At 37.8% G+C, this 24,599-nt stretch overlaps 1 protein-coding gene across 4 annotated transcripts in view; it reads left to right on the top strand.

Annotated features, from left to right (window-relative positions):
• aplp2 (amyloid beta (A4) precursor-like protein 2) overlaps positions 1-24,599 on the top strand; it is a 95,948-nt gene that overhangs the window by 23,893 nt on the left and 47,456 nt on the right. For all 4 annotated transcript variants that reach the window (XM_077248368.1, XM_077248367.1, XM_077248366.1 and 1 more), the window contains exons 2-3: positions 20,876-21,049; positions 22,215-22,344. In XM_077248368.1, the coding sequence (XP_077104483.1) occupies positions 20,876-21,049; positions 22,215-22,344 (304 nt within the window). The remainder of the gene's footprint in view (positions 1-20,875; positions 21,050-22,214; positions 22,345-24,599) is intronic.

The raw sequence follows: 24,599 nt of genomic DNA, 5'->3' as shown, positions 1-24,599 counted from the left end.
CTCCAGTTTAGATTTAGTGGGATCTTTAAGTAAAGAGCACAGACCTCTGAGAGCTGTCAGGAACATTGTTGCTTGTGTATGTATGTGGCTTTATCATTGTGGATGTTCTGGCAGTCCTCAAAGGAGCAAACCTGTATTGTACTGCCAGCTGATAAGTACAGGACATGGCTGTACAAGTGAATGAGAGTGAGAGCGAGATTGCTTGTGTCTTGTACAATGAAGTGAGCACAGGTCTTTTCTCAGAAATCCCAAGGTCTATGCGCAGAGATTAGGCGGGCGAGCTGTCGGCCAGACGGAGCCCACGCTGCTGCTTAATCCTGTTCGTTTAAACAGCGAGAGACAAGCAAACAATACTGAAAACAAGCACGGTAAGCGACTGCTTTCACAGTGGTGTTCACTAAGCCCCAAATCTCCACTTTACGATGCACTGGATTTCTCTGCTTAGATCTCAGGCCTGTTGTGGAAAGCAAGGTTAAAAGAGACCAAGCAATTGAGCATTCAAGATCACAGAGAGCATGCAGACAGTGCAGAATACAATTAGGCATACTTTACGGATCACAATATGCACTATACACAATAAATATGCAAAAGGTACAAACTATACATATAATATAATTCACATAATACATGCTTTTACAAAATTATGAGCTTCACAGGTCTGCTTTTAACCCTCCAGGATTTCTTGCTCCTAGAAGTCCATTGTAGATTTTTTGTTTGTAAATACACCCTAATCATTTACTCACCCTCATGTCATTCTTCACCTTTATGAGTTTCTTTTTTCTAGAGAACACAAAAGAATGAAGAATGTCCATAAAATAAAAAGTCAGTGGGGTCCAACACAACCTTGGACCCCACTGACTTTTATTGTATGGACAAAAAAAAGATAACATTCCAGACTATGTTCAGTGAGCTTCAGCGAATAATAATGAAAGATTTTTCACTTTTATGGCACGTTTACATGATTATGGTGTACTAAAAATGGAAAAGTTTTTCCTTTGTGTTTTTTTTCCCCGTGTACAGAAGACAACATTGTCAAAACGAAAACAGAAACAACTAAAAGCTCTGTATTGTTCTGCTAGACCAGTAGTTGGTGGTGTCACTTTGTAAAGAAACACGATGTGCTTATAGACTGAACACGTAATACGCATGCGCATGACATCACTGTTTTCACAAATTTGCGTTTTTGACAATAATGGTAACATTTTCAAAAACTTGTACTTTGAAACCAGTTTTAAAAATTTTACTTTTCAGGCCCCTCCAAAAAGCTGTTGTCGTGTAAATTTTGTGTAAACGTGTGGCTCGTCAGTATACTCCAAACATGGTGTGAGGATTGACAGGGAAAAGGAAGAACCCCTGAGAGGAAGGAGGGACTCAAAAGGTGATAATAAGAGGAAGGAACACATACGATTTTGACGCCTGTGATGAGTGCAGTGTGGGTGACAGTCATGTTAAGGCTGGTTTAGTTGCGGTGGACTTGCCACTGTCACCTCCTGTGGCGAAGAAGTGCTGTTGTGTCTATTTCTGTCGTCAACATCTGCCGTGGTGAAGTCAGGAATGTAATCCTCTAAAGGGACACGTGGGTGCTAAGCCTGGATTGGGAAGGCCGAGAGGTTCAACCTGTCACATGGCACAGCGACACTCAGGAGAAGGAAGCCGAGCAACAAAACAAGAGCACTCATGCATTTAAAAGTATGAGAGTCTCACACGCCACTGAGAAGATGACAGAGTTTGCTGTCAGAATGGGAATGCAGATGGAAGGAGTGTGTGAAAGAAAAGGCAGCAGGCCACAATCAAAACAGATTCGGTTGTTACAATGCCAGTTTATTTCAGGAGGACACATGTTTTTTTTCCTACAAATTTTTTGCAAAATATCCCCCCCTTACAATTTATGGGCCATTTTTGCTTCTGTACCTTTAAAGTCAGCATGAAACAAAAGTTGTGATTGTCTTTATTCTCTATTGTGTTAATGCATCTAAGTGAAACAGCTTCTTGAACAAGATAAAATGTATAGCAGGACCTGATTTTGTCCATTGGCTATTGATTGAATTGTTGGATCATTGTCGTTTGTTATTTTTAGAGAAGTCATGTCGATGCGATGTGGGGGAGGGGAGTTTTTTTATTAAAAGGCGCATTAGTTTCATCTTCTTGGCCCAGTTGCAAGAAACCCCTTAAAGGGACAGTTCACTCGACAATAGGACTTTATACGACTATGGCACATGCCGCCCAACAATAAACACAAGCTTTCTTATTACTTCAGCATTACTATGATGGCTAAGTTGTAAAAATATGTAAACAGGCAGTCGGTCATGTTGATATGCATGTGGTTGTGTCATCAGATAATAAAGAAAGGGTAAGACTTTTTATGATACATCCCCATTAATGCAAATCACTACTGTTATCAGCATCAGAAACAAGAGCACTGATTATTAAAACATCTGTAATGGTTTTTGATGGTTATGTGCAGTTGAGTTGATTGTTTTGTCTCAGCATGCCTGCAAACATTATAAGAAACAGATGTCTGAAGACAACAAACAGATTCGAATGAAACCATCAGGCATTGATTATGTGACACAGACCTCAGTGCTTTCATTCGACTGAAGATCACTTGTTATTTGCGGCAGCAGCCAGTGGTGCATTTCCTTTTAAAATGGAGCTTTCCGTTTTATTGCTTGCCTGTAGAATTTCGGCTTCCATCTGAGAGAAACGTTCAGCAGGCTCGCCGGAGTTGTGTTTTCACTGCAGTATATTGAATGTCGTTATGACATGGTATTTTTAGTCCTCTCGACCGTTACACTGAGAGAGGGAACATTCACAGAGGACTGGAAATTTCACAGGAGAAACCAGTGCTTTAGTTCCCTTTCCGCTTTCATGTCATGTCTTGTCTTGTCTGCTCTGGTCTGGTCTGGTATTGACAGCGATGGTTCTAAAAAGGTCATGTTGGCAGTACTCTAACTATCCGCTGTCAGATGGCTCTTAAACTCTTCTGTATCAACACCCCGAGTCATGAATCAGGGAATGAATCAATCTCGTTTGATGTTATTCCATCTCTCACTCTTTATACCCATTGGCCCTCATTTATCAAAAGTGCGTACACCAAATTTCCAGCGCACACCTGGCGTACACCCAAAACCACGGTGACTTTGATATTTATCAATATGGACATTGGCGTACGGCACGCTCAAATCCTACGCCAGGTCAGGAGGTGGTGTACATGTACGCACGTTTTGAGTTAGTGCGGAAATGCGCAGAAAAACAATTCCTAACACCACAAAACGCACTGACAAACTAAAAGATATGAGGAGCTCTTTTCCAAAACGCGATAAACGCCATTTTTAAAAATAAATTTGTATTTTATTTCTATTAATAAACTAGTGTTGTGTCTGCAAAGATGAAATTGATGATCACCATCTCCGTAGTGAACGCGCCTATAGACAGAGTAGCCTATTTCTTTTCGTTTATAATTGTTTTGTTTAAAGACATTTCAAGCTTTCTTTATAGATATATTTCTCATGTCTGTGAGGCATATACTGAGTTTCGGTTAATTTGTGATGAGATGCGCCCCAGTTCACGTGCAATGCAAGGGACCGCGCTCGCGCCTCCATGTCATGACTCATGATTATATTGTCTGCTATTTGCTTCTTATTTATTAAATCCAGGCAATTGGTTGATGAAAAAAATATTAAAATTAAGATACAATTTATACAAAACGAAATTCACTTTAAAGAAAGGCTTTCTACAAAACAAAACTTAATTAAGTGGCCAAAATCATGTCTGAGCATGTCTCCCGATATATTGCGCATCCTATCTTAGCCTATGTTCACTTTTCATAATCAACATAGATGGGGAAAAAATAACATTATTATTTTTTTAACAAATATGAAACTAAATGCACTTAGTTAATGGCTACAACACGTAGCCTAATAATAGTAGGCCTGAATATTGTTATTACTTTTTTGAAGTTCGGCACGAATTACTATTAGCCTAAATGTGTTACTAAATGATTTGAATGTATTTTTAACATTGTTGTATTTAAGGACTGTATTTGTGTGTTATTTTTAAATTATTTGTTTTATGTGGTGGACAATATTGGAACGTGACATTGGAAATATTTATTTTATTTTTACTATTTAATTTATTTTACTATTTATTTTGTTTGGCTTTTATTTATTTCATGCAGTTGCACTTATTTAATTTATATTAATTTATAGTATGAATCCCTGATTATATGTTGCATGTTCTCTTCTTGTTGTTTTTGTTGTTGTTTTTTTAGACAAAAAATGGATGGATTTATAGCGTTTTGAAAAAAAAAAATACAATTAACTTTGAATTTATCATCAACAATATTGTTGTTTGATTTAATAATAAATTTTCATGATGGTGATGGTCTCGATCTCCAGAGAAGTGTCTCCTCTTTGCCGTCTTCCGTGTGTCCATGGCGTAAAATGAGGGCGTGGGGGAAGCGGATACTTGAATATATAGGGGCGTGTTATTCTAATGACGATCGTTTTCAGCCGCGGCATTTATCAAGGGCAGGTATTGCGTACACCTGGATTTCAAAGGTACGCACAGCTTCATAAATCAGGCGGTGAGAGGAGTGTAAGCATAATCTTACGCCAACATATACGCCCGTTTCTTCGCAAGAATGATAAATGAGGGCCATTATGTCCATCCTAGAGACGGGACAGGTCATGACAGTCATGATTGTCCCTAAATGGTAGTTTTTCTTATTTTTTCATAAACTGTGTTTGTTGAGTCTTAAAATTCATCCACTTTAATACATTTATGTTACGCATTCGGATAGACGACTTTTTAAAAAAACCCACTCTACACCAGTCTAATATCTCAATCTTCATCATGCAGTGGGAAAGAGGCAGCCGTAATGTTGTAATTTGGTGATGTGAGGGACAGTCCCCTGGTGGCTGTGTTTGTGTGTGTGCTGAGACGTGTCAATACTGACTGTGTGTGTGCAGTGTGTGTTTGTTGTAAGGTAAGAGTTTCATTGAGACTGTGTGTCTGAAATAAATGTCAGTGAGTGCCGGAGGGGATAGAGCTTCTGCTCTGGTCTCTCTTCACTGCAGCCTCTCCTAGACACAAACAAAAACAACTACTTCTGTCATACAAATTCACTTTATTGCGCAGGAGGCAGTATTTTCCATTTTATTTCCTGTCCTTTTGTTTTTTCTTTTTCTTGACAACCTAAGGTAGTATGTAGAAGCTAAAAAGTGAAGCTTGTATTTTTGTTCAACCCCTTGCATTAATAATTTATTATTTAGGCTATATATTTTAATATTTATGCTATACAGTTTTCAAAATCTTTTTTTAAAGTTGAAACTACTTCTCTAGATGAATGAAGTCCCGGTTATACAATATCACCTTAATTTATGTGGTGGAGTGTGGTCTATATAAACAGTCCTTTTACTGATTCTTACATCACATCCCTTGTGTGGCATTCTTGTGTGTTTCGTGCAAAAGTCGCTGGCTTTACTAACTCGATTTGATATATTTTACTATTTAATTTTTGAAAGGAACTAAAATGACGCTGTTGTTTAACAACATGCCAAATATTCAGCTGACAAAACATCTAAAAAAAAATCAGTAGACAAAAATGACGTGTTTATACAGCGCATGCCATTGTAAAGGCTGTGGATCTATCCCTCACAGCCTCATTTTCATCCATGGGAAATTCAACATGGCGCCTACCCTGGCTAAGGTTTATTCTAAGTAGATTTTCCTATTGGATTTATTTGAGGAGTGTGGTTTGTGTGATGCTGCCTATGTAGACACTTTCAGCTTTTAATTTCAGATAGGATGTTGTCTATGTAGACAGTAGTGCAGACAGCAAGGAAATTTAAAAGGTGTATGGGTACTAGTCCGATACGATGCTTTCATATTTGGTACTTGCCGATACAAATACTGATACCTGTATTTTCACTGCATTTGTAAAAAAATATATATATATTGAGTAGAGAAACCAAAAGAATATGAATCATATTAGTTGGCTTAATTTGTTTAGTAAAAATAATATATTTCCTTCAGTTATTTTTATGCTAAAGCATGTTAAAATGTATTGTAAAATGTAGCTTCTGTTACTTTCACTGTTCATTCTTGGTCCATCATATTTCATCTGTCATTTAAAGGGGAACTTGGCAACTCTAGCCATTTCTTTACTGATTTTCACTTTTGTTGTTGCATGTTTTCTCATCGAGCTCCCCCTACAGCTGTGAGGCGTATATTTCACAACACTGTCGTAAAAAAACTCACTAGCAGCCCCCTCTTCCCCCTTTCTACCGCTGCTCATTTGCATTTGTTATTATCGGAGCCAGCCAACTTTATCATGTGGAGTATGTCTACCGAGGTGGGTAATACAGTACATCATACACCTTGAGGGGGGATGTGTGTGTTTCTCGAATTGCCGCAAAGCAGTTTGTTTCTCGCTCATTCTCGCTTCTCACGAGACTTCCTATTTCCAACTTACTGGGACGTTAGTCCCCATGTTGCAAGGTTGTTTTTTCGCCTGGGAATGCTGGGGGGAGCGGGGAAAGTCACCATTTTCACCGGAACAGGTTATTTAACCATCCAAATGATTTGGAGAAAACGATTTCTAAATGGTTTTATTAAGTTGAAATAGTTGTCAAGTTCCCCCTTTAATAGCATAGCGCATATTCAGAGCTGCTCCAGCAGGGCTCAGTGCTAAGGATTGGGTCAGTGGTTCAAATCTTTAGACACCAGTGAAATATCACAATTCTCTATTCCAATTTTAATACTACAGCAAAAACTACTAGCCTAATTAATGTAAATTGAAAACATAGACAACTAAGCAGTCAGTAATAAAATAAGAACAAATAATCGAATTACAAGTAGCATAAATAAATACAATGAACAAAGAAAAGCTACAAATTAAATAAACAGTGTTTTTAGAGTTTTTCAGGTAGGTACATAATTTGAATAAACTAATCAAATGTGAAATACTGCAGATCTATTACTGTATAAATTAAATATAGATGAATCTTTATAAAGTTACAAAAGTAAATCAGTCAATGGCTCTCTCCCTATCAATGGCTTTCTCTCTCCCAATCTCCCTCCCTCTCTCCCTCCATTTACATATCTGACCGAACTACAAACTTTCCACTGATGTCTGTGAAAAAGGATGCGCTCGACAAGCTCACGCGTCTGTGCCACAGTTACTATATATATTTTTTAATATTTCACTAATTAGTTGCATTTACTTCATAGACAGCCTTCTCTTTTGTACACATGCTTTACACATGTGATTTGTACACATGCTGTGTGATATTGGTTGCTGGTATCGCAGCATTTTTAAGAGAGTAGGAGAAAATGAGCGCAGTATCGGGCCCGATACTGATACCAGGTGCATCCCTAGTTACAGCGCTGCTGTGCAGAGATTTCTCCAAGTCGAGGCAGCCATATTATCTTCCTGCTCTTTCCGAGGTCTGGGCAAATTAAACACGCTCTCTTTTGCTCTCCTACACTCTACTCTGACCTCTGCCGTCTCCTTTGCACCAGGCTCTTAAAAGCAGGCTTGCCAAGCATACTGGGAAGAGCGTGACCCGACTGACGGAAAGCTGCCCTTTCACCTCTGACCTCTGAATGCCCCTCAACATTTGAACTGCTCTCTATAAACAGCACAGTAATTTTTCCTACCCTTGCTGGCGAGAATTGAAATGTTACAGGACGAAAAAATGTTGAGCAGAGTGCTTCAAAGCAAAGTCATTAACTTAAAGTAAATATCACAGTAAACCGCTGTCTGCTGTTTTGACGCTTCTATGACAGCTCGGGAGAGACTAGCAAGTGAACGATCAAGCGATGGTTACTGGTAACTACCTATAAATATGTCAAAAGTCTTAACTAACTTTCTGAGCAAGATTCTCTTCAAGTTGTTGCTCCGCCATGACTGTTTTTGTCGTGAATGAGAGAACCGACTTTATAAGCAAACCGTTTACGATAATGCCCAGTTGCAGGAACTCACTGCATTATGAATTACCTTCTGACAAACTTCAGAAAGCAACAGTGCATTCAATTTCTAAATTCCTTCTGGGATTTCATTCCTTGCATGGGTTTGTTTGCATGAACAGGGTGTGTTCAGAGAATGTTTGTTTTCAGGATATTTTTGTGCTGGAAATTTTTGGTGTTGAATATTGTTTTGGCTTTTGGGAAATGCAGTGTTCTCGATGCTTGCCAAATACACATCGCACGGTACTGATCTCTCTCTCTCTTTGTTTGTGGATAGCTGAGATGCCACTGAGGTGTTTCCATAGAGATGAGGACATTTGAAGAAGTCACTTGTATCAGCAGAACCCGTGCTCGAACACATGGATCTGTGCTCTGACAGAAACTCTCTCTCTGTACCTCTGTTCCAAATCTAGTGAGCTGACGTGTTGCCAGACAGGCAGCATCCTTGCCGTCATGGAAATTTGCTCTTTGCATGTTGTTAAGCTAACACAATACTTATTTTTTATTACAATTATAAATACTTAATCAAATATTTTGATTATTGAATTTTTTATATATATATATATATATATATATATATATATACACTGAACAAAATTATAAACTGTTTTGTTTTTGCCCCCATTTTTCATGTGCTGAACTCAAAGATCTAAGACTTTCTATGTACACAAAAGGCCTATTTCTCTCAAATATTGTTCACAAATCTGTCTAAATCTGTGTTAGTGAGCACTTCTCCTTTGCCGAGATCATCCATCCACCTCACAGGTGTGGCATATCAAGATGCTGATTAGACAGCATGATTATTGCACAGGTGTGCCTTAGGCTGGCCTCAAAAACAAGTGTTGCGTTTATAATTTTGTTCAGTGTGTGTGTATGTGAATTAGGGCTGGGTAAAAAATATCGATTTCTCGATTTTAATCGATTCTCATTTTTACGAACCGATATCGATTCTTAAATCCCAAGAATTCAGCTCAAGAGAAGCAACAGCGCCGAGCACACATCATCTTCTCTTCCGCCTTAATATTACCAGTTACAACGTGAAATAAACATGAATGAGCATCTGAAAGTGTGTTAAAAGATAGAGTATAACTTATCGAAATCCTTGTTGTCACATGGAATCGCTCAATCATTGTTTCAACCGAGGAAAGACGTCAGTGAAACAGCTTGTAAACAATGTCATGTAACGTCACATTTACCCCAGAAAAACCATATCCAGTGACCATAAACTCGTTAGTCAGCTAGAAAAATTTACTCTAGAGAGGAGCATTTTGCTAAATATATGCACCATATGACATATGCATTTTATGTTATTTTATAATTATTTTATGTTTTTCAATATTTAATGCATGTTTGAATAAATCTGGCAAGTTTTTATGACAGCCACCATTTAAATATTTATATTTCATATAACTTTATTATTAGAAAAATAAATAAAAGTGTAATTGTTTGTATACAAATCAGTAAATCTTTACCTTTAATATTAGGCTATAGTAGGCTAATGAAACAATTTTAATGATACAACTGACTCCCATAGTTTACAGCATTGGTTAAGAGATTTGTTTTCCTTGAGAAAATTTGCCATGTATTGTACCAGATATCCAAAATAATATTGAATCGAATCGAATCGTAATCGAAATCGAACCGAATTGCAAGCTTGTGAATCGAAATCGAATCGAATTGTGAAATTTGTGTCAATACCCAGCCCTAATGTGTATGTATGTATGTGTGTGTGTGTGTATATATATATATATATATATATATATATACATATACATATACATATACACACACACACACACACACACACACACACACACACACACACACACACACACACACAGTGTATGTCGAGGCCCACAGAGAAGGAAATTAATAGTTGAAATAAAGTTGTTATTTTTGTTTTTTTTGTGCACAGTGTTCTCGTCAATGATAAACTTAAGATTGAGCCACTGTAGTCACTTGGACTATTTTAACGATGTCTTTAATAACTTTTCGGGGCTGCCAAGGTTCAATCCCTGAAGAAGCCTATGGAGGAGTGATAAAGCTCTCAGATTCATCAAAAATATCTTAATTCGTGTTCCGCAGATGAACGAAGGTCTTACGAGGTTGGAACAACATGAGAAGAGTAAATACTGACCGAATTTTCATTTTTGGGTGAACCATCCCTTTAATATATTATAAATGTTGTTTTTAATTTTTTCTATATTTTTAATATAGTGCATATTTTTGATGTATTTAGTATACAGCCTATTATCTTTCTTTGTTCTTTCTCTGTCTGCCTTTCAATCACATATAGAGAGCATGTTGAACAACTTTTCAAGTCTTCACTCAACACATACCTATTTTCATTCTAAACTAATGAAATCTAATCTTTTAGTCATTACAGTTCCACCCAAACCGTGAATGTGGCCCCTGTGATAAATCGGATCATTGTAATACACAGAGTTGTGTATGTGTGTGAGGGCTAATTTTTGTGAATAATGCCGAGATTAAATGTCATGTGATATAGTCCGGGGTTTGTTGAGCTTTGCATGATTGTATGTATTGTATTCCTGGACATTTCCTCTTGTACTTTTCCCCTTTGTGTGTGTGTGTGTGTGTGTGTGTGTGTGTGTGTGTGTGTGTGTGGGGACAAAAGTGTACTGTCAGACCTCTTGAGATGAAGGACTGAAGGCTAATGAACCATTGGGAGAGACACTCCAGCGCTCTCAGGAGCTTTCACACATACTCTCACGAGTTCAGCTGTCCATGAGAATGTCACACGTCACGCTGAACTGGTTCACACTCCTGTAGAGATTGGCCTCTGCTTCCTGTGACATTGGCCAAGTGTTCCAGAGGACACAGCGGCATGATTTATTGAGGTTTCTCAACATTTTATGCATGCCTTGTGTGTTCTGTGCCCTAAAATGTATTTGGACACTTATGACCTAAAAGTGTCTAAATTTTTGATATTTTGTTGTGCTGTGCAACGATGTGCTTATGTATACTGTGGGGACACTAGATTATGGGTATTTCCGGTAACTGAATATAATTCCATCTGATTTGACTCAGATTTTTACTGAAAACTGTGTTTCTTGTTAGCTGAAGTTTTGTTTTCTTGTAACACTCTTGAGTTCTGGTTACTTGTGTGCTCCACAGCTTTAGGTCAGTAATAACGTCTCACTCCAGCAGTGATTTAGAAGCACTGAGTCACTCTGCAGCAGAGGAAGAGAACGGAGAAGTGAGGGAGATCAGCAAAAAAAAACGAGAAAAAGCTGTAGCAACAGCGTTTAAGTGCGTCATTTTGCCCCAAAAAGTTTAAGAACCACTGGTTTAGCCATATAATATGAACGCGCAATCATGCTTGAATCTGCACCAAAACAGTCGCTCCGAGATCACCTGAACGAGGTGGTATCGGCCCGATTGAGGCGAGAAAGCAATCCGATCCAACAAACGAAGCAATGTCATAATTAAAAACGGGAAATGTGTCTGATTCTGTGAGTTTTTGTGATCTTCATGGATTGACACCGAGGAACATAAAGAGGTGAACAATCTTTCAACATAACTTAACGTTAGTCTAAAAAATATGGGTGTGGCCAGATATCTTAAAGGGTTAGTTCGCCCATTTAAGACATGAAGTTGTATGCAATCCTTACCAGCACTATAGTGCATACAAACTGACCCACTCTGTAGTCACCTCCCTGGTCAGAGTTCTGGCCGCTGGAAGTTTTTCAAGAAAGTACTCCCGGTTATTTTCCGGGGCCACAAAACTGTGCGTTTTACGTGAAAAAATGATTTGCGTTTCAAAGCTTGATTAATTTACCACACAAAAAACACGCCGGTCAAAATTCATACCTCAGTTTTAATCGACACTATTTTCTATCCATTTCTATCAATCCGCGCTGCTGTTCAACGTCAACAGTGCGCACGTTCCGATCAGCTGTTCCATAGTGTTTACACAATCGATTGACAACGACGTAAAAAGTATTAAATTAACAATGGTGTGAACTTGTAAATTCCCAGGCTGTGACCACAAGGATGTGCCGGGATCAAAGTTCAGATTCCATCGTTTTCCTGTTTAGGATATAGCTACGAGACAGCTTTGGCTGGTTGCCATTGGCTACTCCGCGGGAGCTAAAATATCCAGAATAAAGGATTTTCGTGTGTGTTAATTAATTAATAATTGTAGGCTATTACTGTCCACTCATTATAATTATAATAATGCAGTCAGATAGACTATATAGCCAAATGGTCAAGACAATGTGAAATTCTTAAATAAAAAACTACAAAGCAACATGAGCGATCACACTTACTCTGCCGACATCTGATAGTCAAGTCCAGCTGGTTTGGGTCGGTTTTTCCAATTGATTTTAGGTACGTAGAAGAACGTCTCCAGGACACCTGCATTTAACATTGCAGGGAAAACGTCATTGGATGTAATGCAGACAGACGGTGCGTTGACCTCCTCGTCAATCGATAAGTTTTGCATCTTTGGCATGATGAGTTCCCATTCGTGGCAGCAATAGCTTTCAACCACTGTTGGCATAACTTGACAATTTGAACAAGTGCACCACCATTTGTCGTTCATCCTGGCTCTTGCTACAGCTGTGGGCCCAGCATCAACTTGGACAACTTCATCTCTGTCCTCTCGCTCTCTCTCTTCCCGTTCTATCTCCTTCTGCTGAAGTTCGGCATCGGTATACTCCGGTTCATAAAGGTATCCCTTTGTTGTTGTGCTAAAATGACTTTCATCATCATCTGATCCGTCTGACATTGTGCTAAAATTGGTTTCATCATCAGAAGTTTCGCAGTCAGACATGTTGTCAGTGAGTCGCACTATCAACAGCTGATTGGAGCGTGCGCACTGTTGACGTTGAACAGCAGCGCGGATTGATAGAAATGGATAGAAAATAGTGCCGATTAAAACTGAGGTATGAATTTTGACCGGCGCGTTTTTTGTGTGGTAAATTAATCAAGCTTTGAAACGCAAATCATTTTTTCACGTAAAAACGCACAGTTTTGTGGCCCCGGAAATAACCGGGAGTACTTTATTGAAAAACTTCCAGCGGCCAGAACTCTGACCAGGGAGGTGACTACAGAGTGGGTCAGTTTGTATGCACTATGCTGCTGGTAAGGATTGCATACAACTTCATGTCTTAAATGGGCGAACTAACCCTTTAAGGCCAGTGTGAGAGAGTTTTGGTCCAGTTGATGACCATGATATGTTTTTCTAAATCTGAGTGTTGAGTTCTGGTAGGATGTTGGTTAGTTTAGGAGTATTACCCAGTCAGACCAAACCGCATTTCAAAAGTCATGCTAAAAGCCTGACACAGATTTGAGGTTGAGGAGTGAATGTCGCCGTCTTGTCTGCAATTATGACGTCAGTCAGTCTCAGGACAATAGGATAGTTGTGACGCTCCACACACCTTTATCTTGCTCAAATTTGTGTAGGAACAGGCGGTCGTTTGTGACTTAGTGTGTCTGTTTGCTCAGAGATGTGAAACTAGCCTGATGTAAAGGTCAGGAAGATTTGAACAGACTGCTAAACCTTTGGAACAGGACATATTCAAAGTGAAAAGGCAAATGGTTTTGTCTTTCCTGTCTTTCTTTGTGCTGTCTGTCAGCTTCCTGATTTATAATGCGTACAGTATTCACAGTGTTCCTGTAACACGTGACCATGAGAGCAGTGGATTAAACGGTCTAAACCACGGTTAAGCATTCTTTCACAGGGTCACACGCAAAGCATTGCATTCTGGGAATCCCAGTGATGTGACAGGCTGGTGCAGTACCGGATTGGATTTTCATTAGGGGTGGGCTGTATGTCCGACATCTTATCACAGCATGAGTATGTTACAGCAACTGTAATATCATGATATATTGGTTTGCTGAAAATCCAACAAATTTTTTTTTATACTAATTTACTTTTAGACTAATATTTTTAGTTAATCCAGGCAGTTAACTATGCTTAAAAGCATATAATCTTTTTTGCTTTTGTGCCTTACATCCCTTAATAGGAAGTTCATCCTCCTCATGACTTGTCTGGGACACGTCCCTGTTCTGTATTTTTGTATTACTCCATGTTTTATAGTAATTTTCATGTGTAAAGATCATAAAGCAGTTCTGCCCATTAATGAACACTAAAACACTATAGTAACAGTAGGACTTTATAGCGAGGTTCCTTTTGTTAGCATTAGTTAACTACATTAATTAACATGAACATGTTTATTTTTTAAATCGTTACGATTCAGTTTAATAGTGAAAGTGACGCTTATGAAAAATAGGGTATGTAAAATAAGCTAAATCTTCAGCCTACATCTTTTTGGGTTAATGTGTAAAATTGTCTGTAATTATTATGGAATTGCATATGAAGACTGAAATAAAAATCTTGATGATAGTACTACTACTACTAAAGCACTTATTAAACTTTGTTAATGCTATTTTTAACATTTACTATTACTAATAATACATTATTAAAATCAAAAGTTGAATTTGTTAATATTATTGATGAACAGTTGTATATTTATTAACTAACATGAATAAAAATTAATAAATATTGTAACAAATATTTTTCGTATTGTCAGTTAATATTACTAAATGCATAGCGTTTACTATATGCCTATAACTTTATTATAAACTGTTTCCAAATTTCTGATTTGGAATCTTTGAATTTATGTATGTTGCATGTTATGTCTGGGCCTTCTGAATGGACCAAGAGTCTGGAAATAAAAGATGATGATGATTGATGATTCTACCTATTGACACATTTCTGTGGTCACAAGGTATATAGGCTACAGTCATACTAGAGATGCACCGATTACAATTTTCTAGGCCGATTCCGATTTTTCATGAGTTTGGCCTGCCGAGACCGATTTTAGTCGATTCCGATTTCATTTTTTCTAACCACTTTACAGCAAACACAAATATTTATTTTCTATCTTTTCTTTAATAGAACATTTTACATAGAACATAGAACATTTTTTGAACAAATAAAATAAACTATATAAATTATTACTCCTGGTGTGGGAAATCCACACATATCTAAGTGCAGTGTTATGGTATGGAAGAACCATTTTCTTTTCCATATATTCAACTAAAAAAATAAAAGTGATATTTAGGCTACTTATTTAGGAAACTAAACTTCTGCATTGAAACAGTTAATGGCAATAAAATAATATATAAATAGCAAATAAAAATAAAATAAATATAGCCTTGCAGTATAAAGATGTTTCTCAAAACACACAGACACACACAGACAGACACACACAGACAGACACACACAGACAGACACACACAGACAGACACACACAGACAGACACACACAGACAGACACACACAGACAGACACACACAGACAGACACACACAGACAGACACACACAGACAGACACACACAGACAGACACACACAGACAGACACACACAGACAGACACACACAGACAGACACACACAGACAGACACACACAGACAGACACACAGAGACACACACAGAGACACACACAGAGACACACACAGAGACACACACAGAGACACACACAGAGACACACACAGAGACACACACAGAGACACACACAGAGACACACACAGAGACACACACAGAGACACACACAGAGACACACACTGCATCTCTAAGTCATACCATCCAGCCCTTATTTTCATCTTTCGATTTTCCATGTTTTTGTTTTTGTTCCATGTTTTCACAGAATTACCGCCCAGACCTGAGGTTGACGTTTTTTGTTGCCACCCTAAAAATAGTCATGTTGTGTATTTTACATCTACAGTCTCTTCACAACTATGACAAACAGGTGTCTGTGGTTACAAGAGATTTCAGAAGCACATTGTGACTGTAATTCACAGTTGTGCTATGTGGAGCAGACCAATACTGACTGTTTGGACTGCTTCACGTCACCCCTGCAGTGCCCAGACGTGTTACAAGCCGGTTTAAGAGAAGCTCACAGATGGACAGACATTGTAAAAGTTGAATTAGACCGTGTTGTGATTCCTGCACTGGGCGTAAAGAGTGTCTGTTTGTGTTTTTAGGAGTGCCAGCCAGATTTGTTACTGTTCAGGCTGAGGTGTGGGCTCGGTGTATGTGGCCTGCAGGGTGATTTTCCCATAGTTTAAAATAGAAAACCAGAGGCCACGCACACAAGGGATTGGATCTGCGGGGTGTTTCCAAACATCAGGCTCTGTCATAACTGTCCTTTCCTGTGTGCGTGTGTACATGTTTTTTTATCCCGGTGGGGACTTAAACCTGAATGCACACAGACTCATGGGGACTCGTGTCATGAGTAAATTGAGGTCCCCATGGGTACACAAGCTTATAAATCATACAGAATGAGTTTTTGTTTGAAAATGTAAAAATGCAAAAAGTTGTGTGTGATTAGGGGTAGGGTTAGTGTAAGGTGACAGAATATACAGTTTGTAGAGTATAAAAACCATTACGTCTATGGAGAGTCCCCACAAAGATAGCGAACCAGATGTGTGTGTGTGTGTGTGTGATACCATTAAATAGCTCTTGATGTAGCTGTGTGAGGTCACACAGAATATAGACCTTATATTTAATAGGAATAAATAAATGCATTTAAAGAAGGTTTTTTAAATTGAAAAACAACAATAATTTCGTTAATAAAATATAGTAACAGAGTCCCTCTTATTTTGTCAGCCAGAGACATACTGTGCCGTCTCACTCTTTATAGTGATATTTAACATGCGGTTGTGTTCTGCGCTACGGGATATAGTTGGATAGGGAGTGTTTTCTCATGTCTGTGTGAGTATAGCAGCAGTAACAGAATGACCAGAGCCACAGGAAGCTCGTCTGCTACATTTCCATGCAGGGCAAGCAGGATTTATTATGAAAGTGTGTGTCTGAACTATTAGCAAATATAAAGGGGGAAGAGAGAAGAAACGGAACCAGGAGAGTGTGCTTGTGCTGAATGACGTCAGTTTTGCTGGAACGAGAGACTCATTTTCACACAGGGTCTCTGTTGTTCGTGTTTGTTCACTAGTGACGCCAATATCCAAATCTCTGTCTCATTAGCGTCCCCATGTTTCATTCCAGGATTCCGACCCATTGCTTGCTTCCTCTTCCAGTTCTAAACTCAGTGGCTACATGTGTGTGCAAGCTTGTGTGTGTTCTCTAAAGTCAATTTTATGCCTTGAGCACACCGGAGACACACACAGAGCATGCTACCTTCTCACGTGTACATTTGCTTTCGCACTGATTCTGATTCTTCCCGAGAGGCTTCGTCCACTACTTTGAGTGTGTGTGTCAGTCAAAGTTTAAGTGCTGTTGAAATGGACTACCGCTTGCCATCTTCCACCTACTGCTGCTCTTGCACTTTAAGCTGGAGTACGTTTGCTTACACTGGTCATTGTTACTGGCCCCTTTTCTTTCTGTCTGTTCCATCACCTCTGTCCTCCTTTCCTGATCTTCTGCCCTGTCTCTCTCCCTCCTGGTTTAATCCGGCAGCCTGATTCTGTATTCTGTCTCCATTTCATCTCTTTTGCTTCCCTGTTTTTTTTCCTGTCGCAGTGTGCAGCAGCCATAACATTACAAATGTGCCACAGGCTGATGTTTTCAAAGAAAGAATGAGAAAACAGGCAAGGGTCTGGAAGGATGGTTTCATAGTCATCCAAAAGTTGACACATAAAATAATAAATAAAAGGAAAATATTTAAATTATTTAAATAAATTATTTTTTTGTTTCTGTTTTACATTAAAATTACATAATATTAAAATGTAATTTTAATTATTAAATATTATAATTTAATAGTATAATTTAACACTATTCTATTATTAGTATGTATAATAGTATGTAGGTCTATGTATGTTAGGAAGAGCATATTCTTTTGTAGCTTTAACATTATTATTATTATTATTATTATTATTATTTTATTTTTTTTACTTGTCAATGTTTAAATTATTGATTAAAGGGTTAAGTTTTAGAATGCTCATGTGTATATTTGCCCCTGTATATATCCATAATATTAATCAAACTGCAGTATTGATGACAAAAACCCTCCTATAAACAACCCTATTTTAAGGTATGAATTTTAAGACTCAACATCCTGGTCAAGTTAAATCTCTGTTAAAGTAGTTTCACCTCTAAAGTCATCCCATTTGAAGCATCACCAGCCATCAAAGTGCCACTTTTGTAATAAATTCCCTGCCTTATTTCAAGCCTATTACTGTCAGAGTTCAAATCGTCCACTGTGAGTAATGTTTCCATTATTATGTGTAATCCATTTTTGTGATAGTTTTGCTTAGTCATGATTAATAGGGATTTATTCGGGTTATCTATCAGTTACCCCACTGAAGGACAGCATTTAGGGTTCTGCTAAGAAATGCATTTGATCAGCTTAATTTTACAGGGCTTCATTTAAATCAGTGTTTCTCAACAATGTATCCCCATGTGATAATGAGCTGATGAGTTGAAACAGGTGTGTTTGATTAGGGAGAGAAAGAAAACGTGCAGTGTTGGGGGTCCTTCAGGAGCAGGTTTGAGAAACACTGATTTAAAGCATCTTTCACAACCCATTTTACTTCCAAAATAAGACTTATTTTCAGATGAAATTGGAAATACAGCACGAAAAAATATGTCATTGGTCTCTTGATTTAATCAATTGTGGTCATTGTTGATTGGATTGTCCTTTTCATAACAGAATTGACTTTGGTGTTTGTTGGGGAGAGATTGAAAAGTAAGTGGGATTTGTGTGGCTTCGGAGCAGAGGTGCCACAGAGGCAGGGATGTGTGGCTGAACACTGTTGTGGAGGAAAGATGAAGCTGTCGAGTCTGTCGTTTGACTGTGTGTGGTTTACTGGGCTGTCCTTGCCCTCCATTGGCTGTTTTACAATGTTGTTTCTCTCTCTCTCTCTCCATACTAATCCTTTTCTTTTCTTTTCCTCTCTCTTTCCACACTTCTTTCCATTTTAAAGGCATGATGATCCGCCCATTTACTGAACTTTTGGCAATTGTGCAAGTCTTAATGTTACACTGATTTATAAACTAGTTACCTGAACGGTTAAGGTTATTTTAATTGTATTTTCAAGTTTAATTTTTATTATAGTTTGTTTTACTACTAACTAATATTATTATTATAATATTTTGTCATCATTTTTTCAGGAAGGATGCATTAAATATTTCAAACTAATTCATAATGTCAAATAAATGCTGTTCTTTTGAACTTTCTATTCATCAAAGAATCCTGAAAAATGTGCATCACAGTTTCCATAAAAATAGTAAGCAGCACAACAGTTTTCAGCATTGATGATAATATATATATTTTTTATTTTGAGCAGCAAATGAACATATTAGAATGATTTCTGAAGGATCATGTGACACTTGAGACTGAAGTAATGATGCTTAAAATTCAGCTTTGCATCACAGGAATAAATTTATATTTTAAAATATATTCAAATTGAAAACGGTTGTTTTAATATTTCACTTTTTCCACTATATTTTTATAAAAAAATGCAGCCTGGGTGAGAAGACTTCTTTCAAGAACATAATTATACCGACCAGATATATACACACTTGTACAAACATATGCACAAATGTGTTTTGAGTAGCATGTCCCAACACAGCAATCAACTCACTGTTTTGCATCTTCACACAAAGTTCAACATGTCTGGGCCGTGACCCGACCTCCCGCACTTCTTCAGGCTGTATCTGTCTTTAGACTGCCAAGAAAGAACACAAGGTTTGGGGAAAATGCACACCACATTAATTGCCCCGTGATTACTCCAGTTTCTTAACATTTTAGAAGTGTAATCTTACTGTTACTCAGAATGAATCATAACTTTCATCATAGTTGAGAGATGTTTGTGTAGACCTTTAATGACAGGCCGGGTGTAGCTGCTTCCCGTTTCAGGAAAAGAGGAAGAACATGGTAATTTAAACGAAAGAGTCTCCTATCTACAGGAAGGACACAAAGGGACGTGAGGAGGGAAATTTCACTCGTTTCCCGGAGGTGGGGGATTTTGCTTGATCTAGTGAAACCAGGTTTAGGACTTCTTGGTTATGAAATTCAAAAATCCCACGTTCTGTGACCTTAATGGCAAAAATGAAAGAGAAACCTGTTTACCAATGCAAAAACATCCTAGATACCAAGTGAAAATCCCAGCCGTCAGGGACTTTTTGCTGTGTTACCTGACCTCTGGTTAGTAATTGTTTAGCAGCAGTGAAGTGGGCATCATCAACCTCAGCCATCGGCAGGAAATGATGCGTTTAGAGGCTGTCGGAAATCTTCGTTTTGTCCCTGGAGTGTTTTGAGCGATTCAGAGAGTCATCAGGAAGGTCACAGTGTGTGTTTTGAGGCATGGATGTGTGCTGAGAACAAGCATGGATGGGACAGACAAACTCTCAATGCGATCAAGCATGTATAAACAAACTAAATCAAATTCAAATCCGTTTTTACACGGCAAACGGTGATCCTAGAGCACAAGGAATATGTCTCTAGAGATAATATCTGCTTCAGTTTGTCCTCATTATGCTTTTTCTGCTGACTCTGGGTAATAACTTTCTTTATGAGAATAGACAGATGGGATGGGAACAAATTTCATGTTGGTTTGTTTTGTGACCATATGCAAGGATAAAATTTGACAAAGGTATATATAACATTTTGCCGGATATATGCATTTTTAAAAAGTGTTTTCTGGGAAAATGGAAAAAAATTAATATGTGAGAATGGACTCAACTGACTATTAATAGCCAGAATGTGAAAAAAGTTGTTGTTTTAATGGGGTTTTCCCCCCTTCGTCTTTGGGTCAAATGTCATTATAAGAGAACTCATGTGTGATGTTTAGGCCCCCATGAGTGTATTATGGCTGGTCTGAACCTGCTCAACTTTTATTGGCCTATAATAAGAGTGTCCATTGAACTTACCGCTCTTATTCTTTTTCTCACCTTTCTTCCTGTCTGCTCCCCAGGCACTGGCAGCTAATGCGGGTACAGGGTTTGCTGTTGCAGAGCCGCAGGTCGCCATGTTTTGTGGCAAACTCAACATGCACATTAACATCCAGACTGGCCGCTGGGAACCAGACCCTTCTGGATCCAAAACTTGCGTCGGAACCAAAGAAGGAGTGCTGCAATACTGTCAGGAGGTAAAATAATGTCACACAGCAGAAATATGTCTATTAAAACCATTGCCATTTAGCTGATTTTTTTTTCCCCTCAAACTTGCTTGTTCAGTCCTTACAATCTCTTTGAGCATCCAATTTTTACAATATAATAAATTCCTGATTCATAAAACCTTCGCTTATATCATGTTTCACTTGGAAATGCATAGATTGGGTTGGGTTTCGCACTGGCTTAAATTTACTTTTTTAATATTTATTAAATTAAATTATAATACAAATTAAATTACTGTTTTGGGGTCAGTAAGATATTTTTTAATATGAAATTAACACTTTTATTCAGCAAAGATGCATTAAATTGATCAGACGTGACAGTAAAGACATTTATAATGTTACAAAATATTTTTGTTTGGGAAAAAATATTTATCAAAGAATCCTAAAAAATGTGTAGCCGTTTCCATGAAATTATTAGGCGGCAAAAACTCTTCACAACATGAATAATAATAAGAAATGTTTCTTGAGCGGCAAATCTGCATATTAGAACTTCTGAAGGATCTTGTGACCCTGAAGACTGCAGTGATGATGCTACAAATTAAACTTTGCCGTCGCATGAATCAGTTACATTTTAAAATATATTAAAATAGAAAACGATTATTTTGAACTGTAATATTTCAGAATATTACTGCATTTACTATATTTCTGATCAAATAAATGCAGCCTTGGTGAGAGATAAGACAATGTTTAAAAACATTAAAAATATTTACTGACCTCAACAATTTGAAATGTAAACTTAATATATACAAGAAAAAAAATACAAATGGAAAATGTTTTTAACTACCTTTACATACTATCTTCAGTCATTGGGTTGTATATTATTGCTGTTGCTGCTTATTCATGAAAGGAATAAGCCTCCAAACACTGTATACTAAAAGATTCTTTTCCACAACTATATTAAAACACACCATTTGGTTAAAAATGTCACATCTCTCATCTGTCATATGGCTGGCTGCAAAAAAGCAATGGCCTCCCTGTATATTTTGTGATTGGTTTTCATCAATGTCCCTTTAATGGATTTCAGGAGAGAGTAAATCTTGAGTTAGTTCCAATACATGAGCAGATGGCGTCAGGAGATTGTGAAGCATGGATGTGCGCTTACAGTTCAGACTGAATCTCTGTGGTCTCTTCCCTTTAGATGTACCCTGAGCTGCAAATCACAAATGTGGTGGAAGCCAACCAGCCAGTCAAGATCGAGAACTGGTGCAAGAAGGACAAGAAACAGTGTAAGGGACACGCTCACATCGTGGTCCCCTACAAGTGCTTGGGTAAGTGTTGTTTGATTGACAGCTCTGTTGTCCTTTTAAACGGGCAATTATCCAGAATGGCTCATGGGGTTAAAGGTGCCATTGTGGAACTAAGACATCTGAGGAGAACCTAGAAGAGCAGTTCAAAGTGACAAGACTAAGACGTTCCAGATCAAATTCAGTCCCTGAACTGGTGCTCAGGTAGCACGTTTGAGGCCTTTTACGAAATATATTGTGATGCTACTCCACTACTTAAGTAGCTACAGTTAAGCTCACAGTTATATTACTGTCATATGCAACTTGAACCCCCCCCCCCTGAAAAAGTTCAGTTAGTACAACGCTTGTCTCAGGGGCCATGTACATACACACTGTAAAGTTTCAGGAGTGATAACCGGATTTACAACCCTCTACAATGCGAGTAAATCATTCGCAAAAGCGACCAAATTTCATGAGGTGACTAAAAATATGTCTTTTATTAGCTCCCTGTGTCGCTTTCTCTCACACACGCGCACTCGCCATGAGAGAAAGAGAGAGCACATGCAGGGCTCGTTGACCGAACTCTCACTGTCCCAGTGGGACCAGTACTTCATAGTCCTGAAAGTTGATAATTTGCTCGTGTTTTTAAGCCTTGCCAATTTAAACATTCAAGAACAAGAAGATGCGAAAGATAACTCGCCCGTGCTGTGTGAGAAGTTTTGTTTTGCACAAACTACACATCTGAAGCGATCCCATAGAATACCGTGTCTGACGGCACGTGAATACTAAATTAAGCTCTCTTTCATGTCGTCTTGCGCTTAAACGGACAATTTCACAGAAAATTATGCCAAAATGTCAGTCTTGGTGAGTATCCTAGTAAACATAGTTGGTTATGTCCTGCTGTTATTCATCGCACACAGTCAAATTACAAAAAATTACTCTGTGCTCTTGACTGAATAACTTTTTTAACTTTAATAAGGATTTTTTTCATCTATATTTAATTTACCCAGTGAAGACTATGCAGTGTTATTTTACATTTGAACAGGCTACTTTATTCAATTTCTGTACCTAATCTGTATCTAAATACAGTTAAATCTCCCTGTAAAACCTGAAAAGCACTGTTTAATTTGAGTCTGTAGAGGGTTGATTTTAAAGCGCGAGTTAGTCCCCTAAATTATTGTTCCGTGTGTGTGACTCACTCCTGAAACTGTAATGATTGACACCATGGTAACCATGGCAATGTTCTGGCGTCTCGTATGATTGGTATCCACTATACTGACTAAAGTAATATTACAGTAACAGTAGACTTGTTGTGTTCAGCTATTTTAACTAAAGCACAGTCGTGTTTTGTTCATTCTTAAAGGCTGCTTCACAGAGCGCCCTCGCAGTGTTGCCTTACAAGCGTTTTTGGGCTTGTTGTTTAAGCTGGAGTTATTAAATTGAGCAGAGGTGGGTCGCGATATTTCGGTCTTATTTTCAGCATAAAGCATTTTTATTTTTATTTTTTTAATGGGCTTGCTCTTGTTCACTGATTTTCTTTCAAGATCTGGCAGCACAGAGTCATGGCTCATGATTTCTTGCACAGCACATACAGACGAGAGATACATCTCTGATCCACATTAAAATACGTATTTTAACGTGCATCAGATATGTATCTCTCCTTCGTTTGTCATTTCTAATATCTCTAGTTGTACGCAGAGCCGGCCCAAGCCTTTTGGGGGCCCTAAGCAGAGTTTGATTTGGGGGCCCCCTCCCACCACGCAGAGTCACTTTTGCTGATGATTATTGACACAAATGTCATGCTATAATGTTACATTATGAATCAAAATAGTGAGGTTATGTATTAATACAAAATAGATACTTAATAAAAATAGATACTTGAATAAAAAAGTTTTAACTTTTACTTTACTCTTTTACTAACTCTTTGAAACTTCTGGAAAAAAAAACTGTCACAAAACATATTAAATAAATTATTTGCAAATGTGCTTTAAATGTGGAATCTTCAACAAAATAAAACTAAAATAGACAAACATTAATATAATCAAAAATAGAATGTTACAAAAAAATAGATACTTCAATAATGAAGGTGTGTCGGTACTCCACTTTTGTTTTTAAAACGTTTAACTTTTACTTTACTCTTTTACTAACTCTTTGACGCTTCTAAAAACAAACTGTCTCAAAACATATCAAATAAATTATTTGCTAAAATAATGACAAAACTGAGAAATCAGAAACACAAGAGCAAGGGTTCAACAATGACAATTATTGTTCAAAACTGTGAAAATATTATTATTTCTCAA

The sequence above is a fragment of the Siphateles boraxobius genome, unplaced genomic scaffold (assembly GCF_051911475.1).
Source record: "Siphateles boraxobius isolate OS27281-9 unplaced genomic scaffold, OSU_SipBor_1 30, whole genome shotgun sequence".
Taxonomy (NCBI): Eukaryota; Metazoa; Chordata; class Actinopteri; order Cypriniformes; family Leuciscidae; genus Siphateles; species Siphateles boraxobius.
Note: the sequence above shows the minus strand (reverse complement) of the source record. Positions and strands in the feature narration are given on the sequence as shown.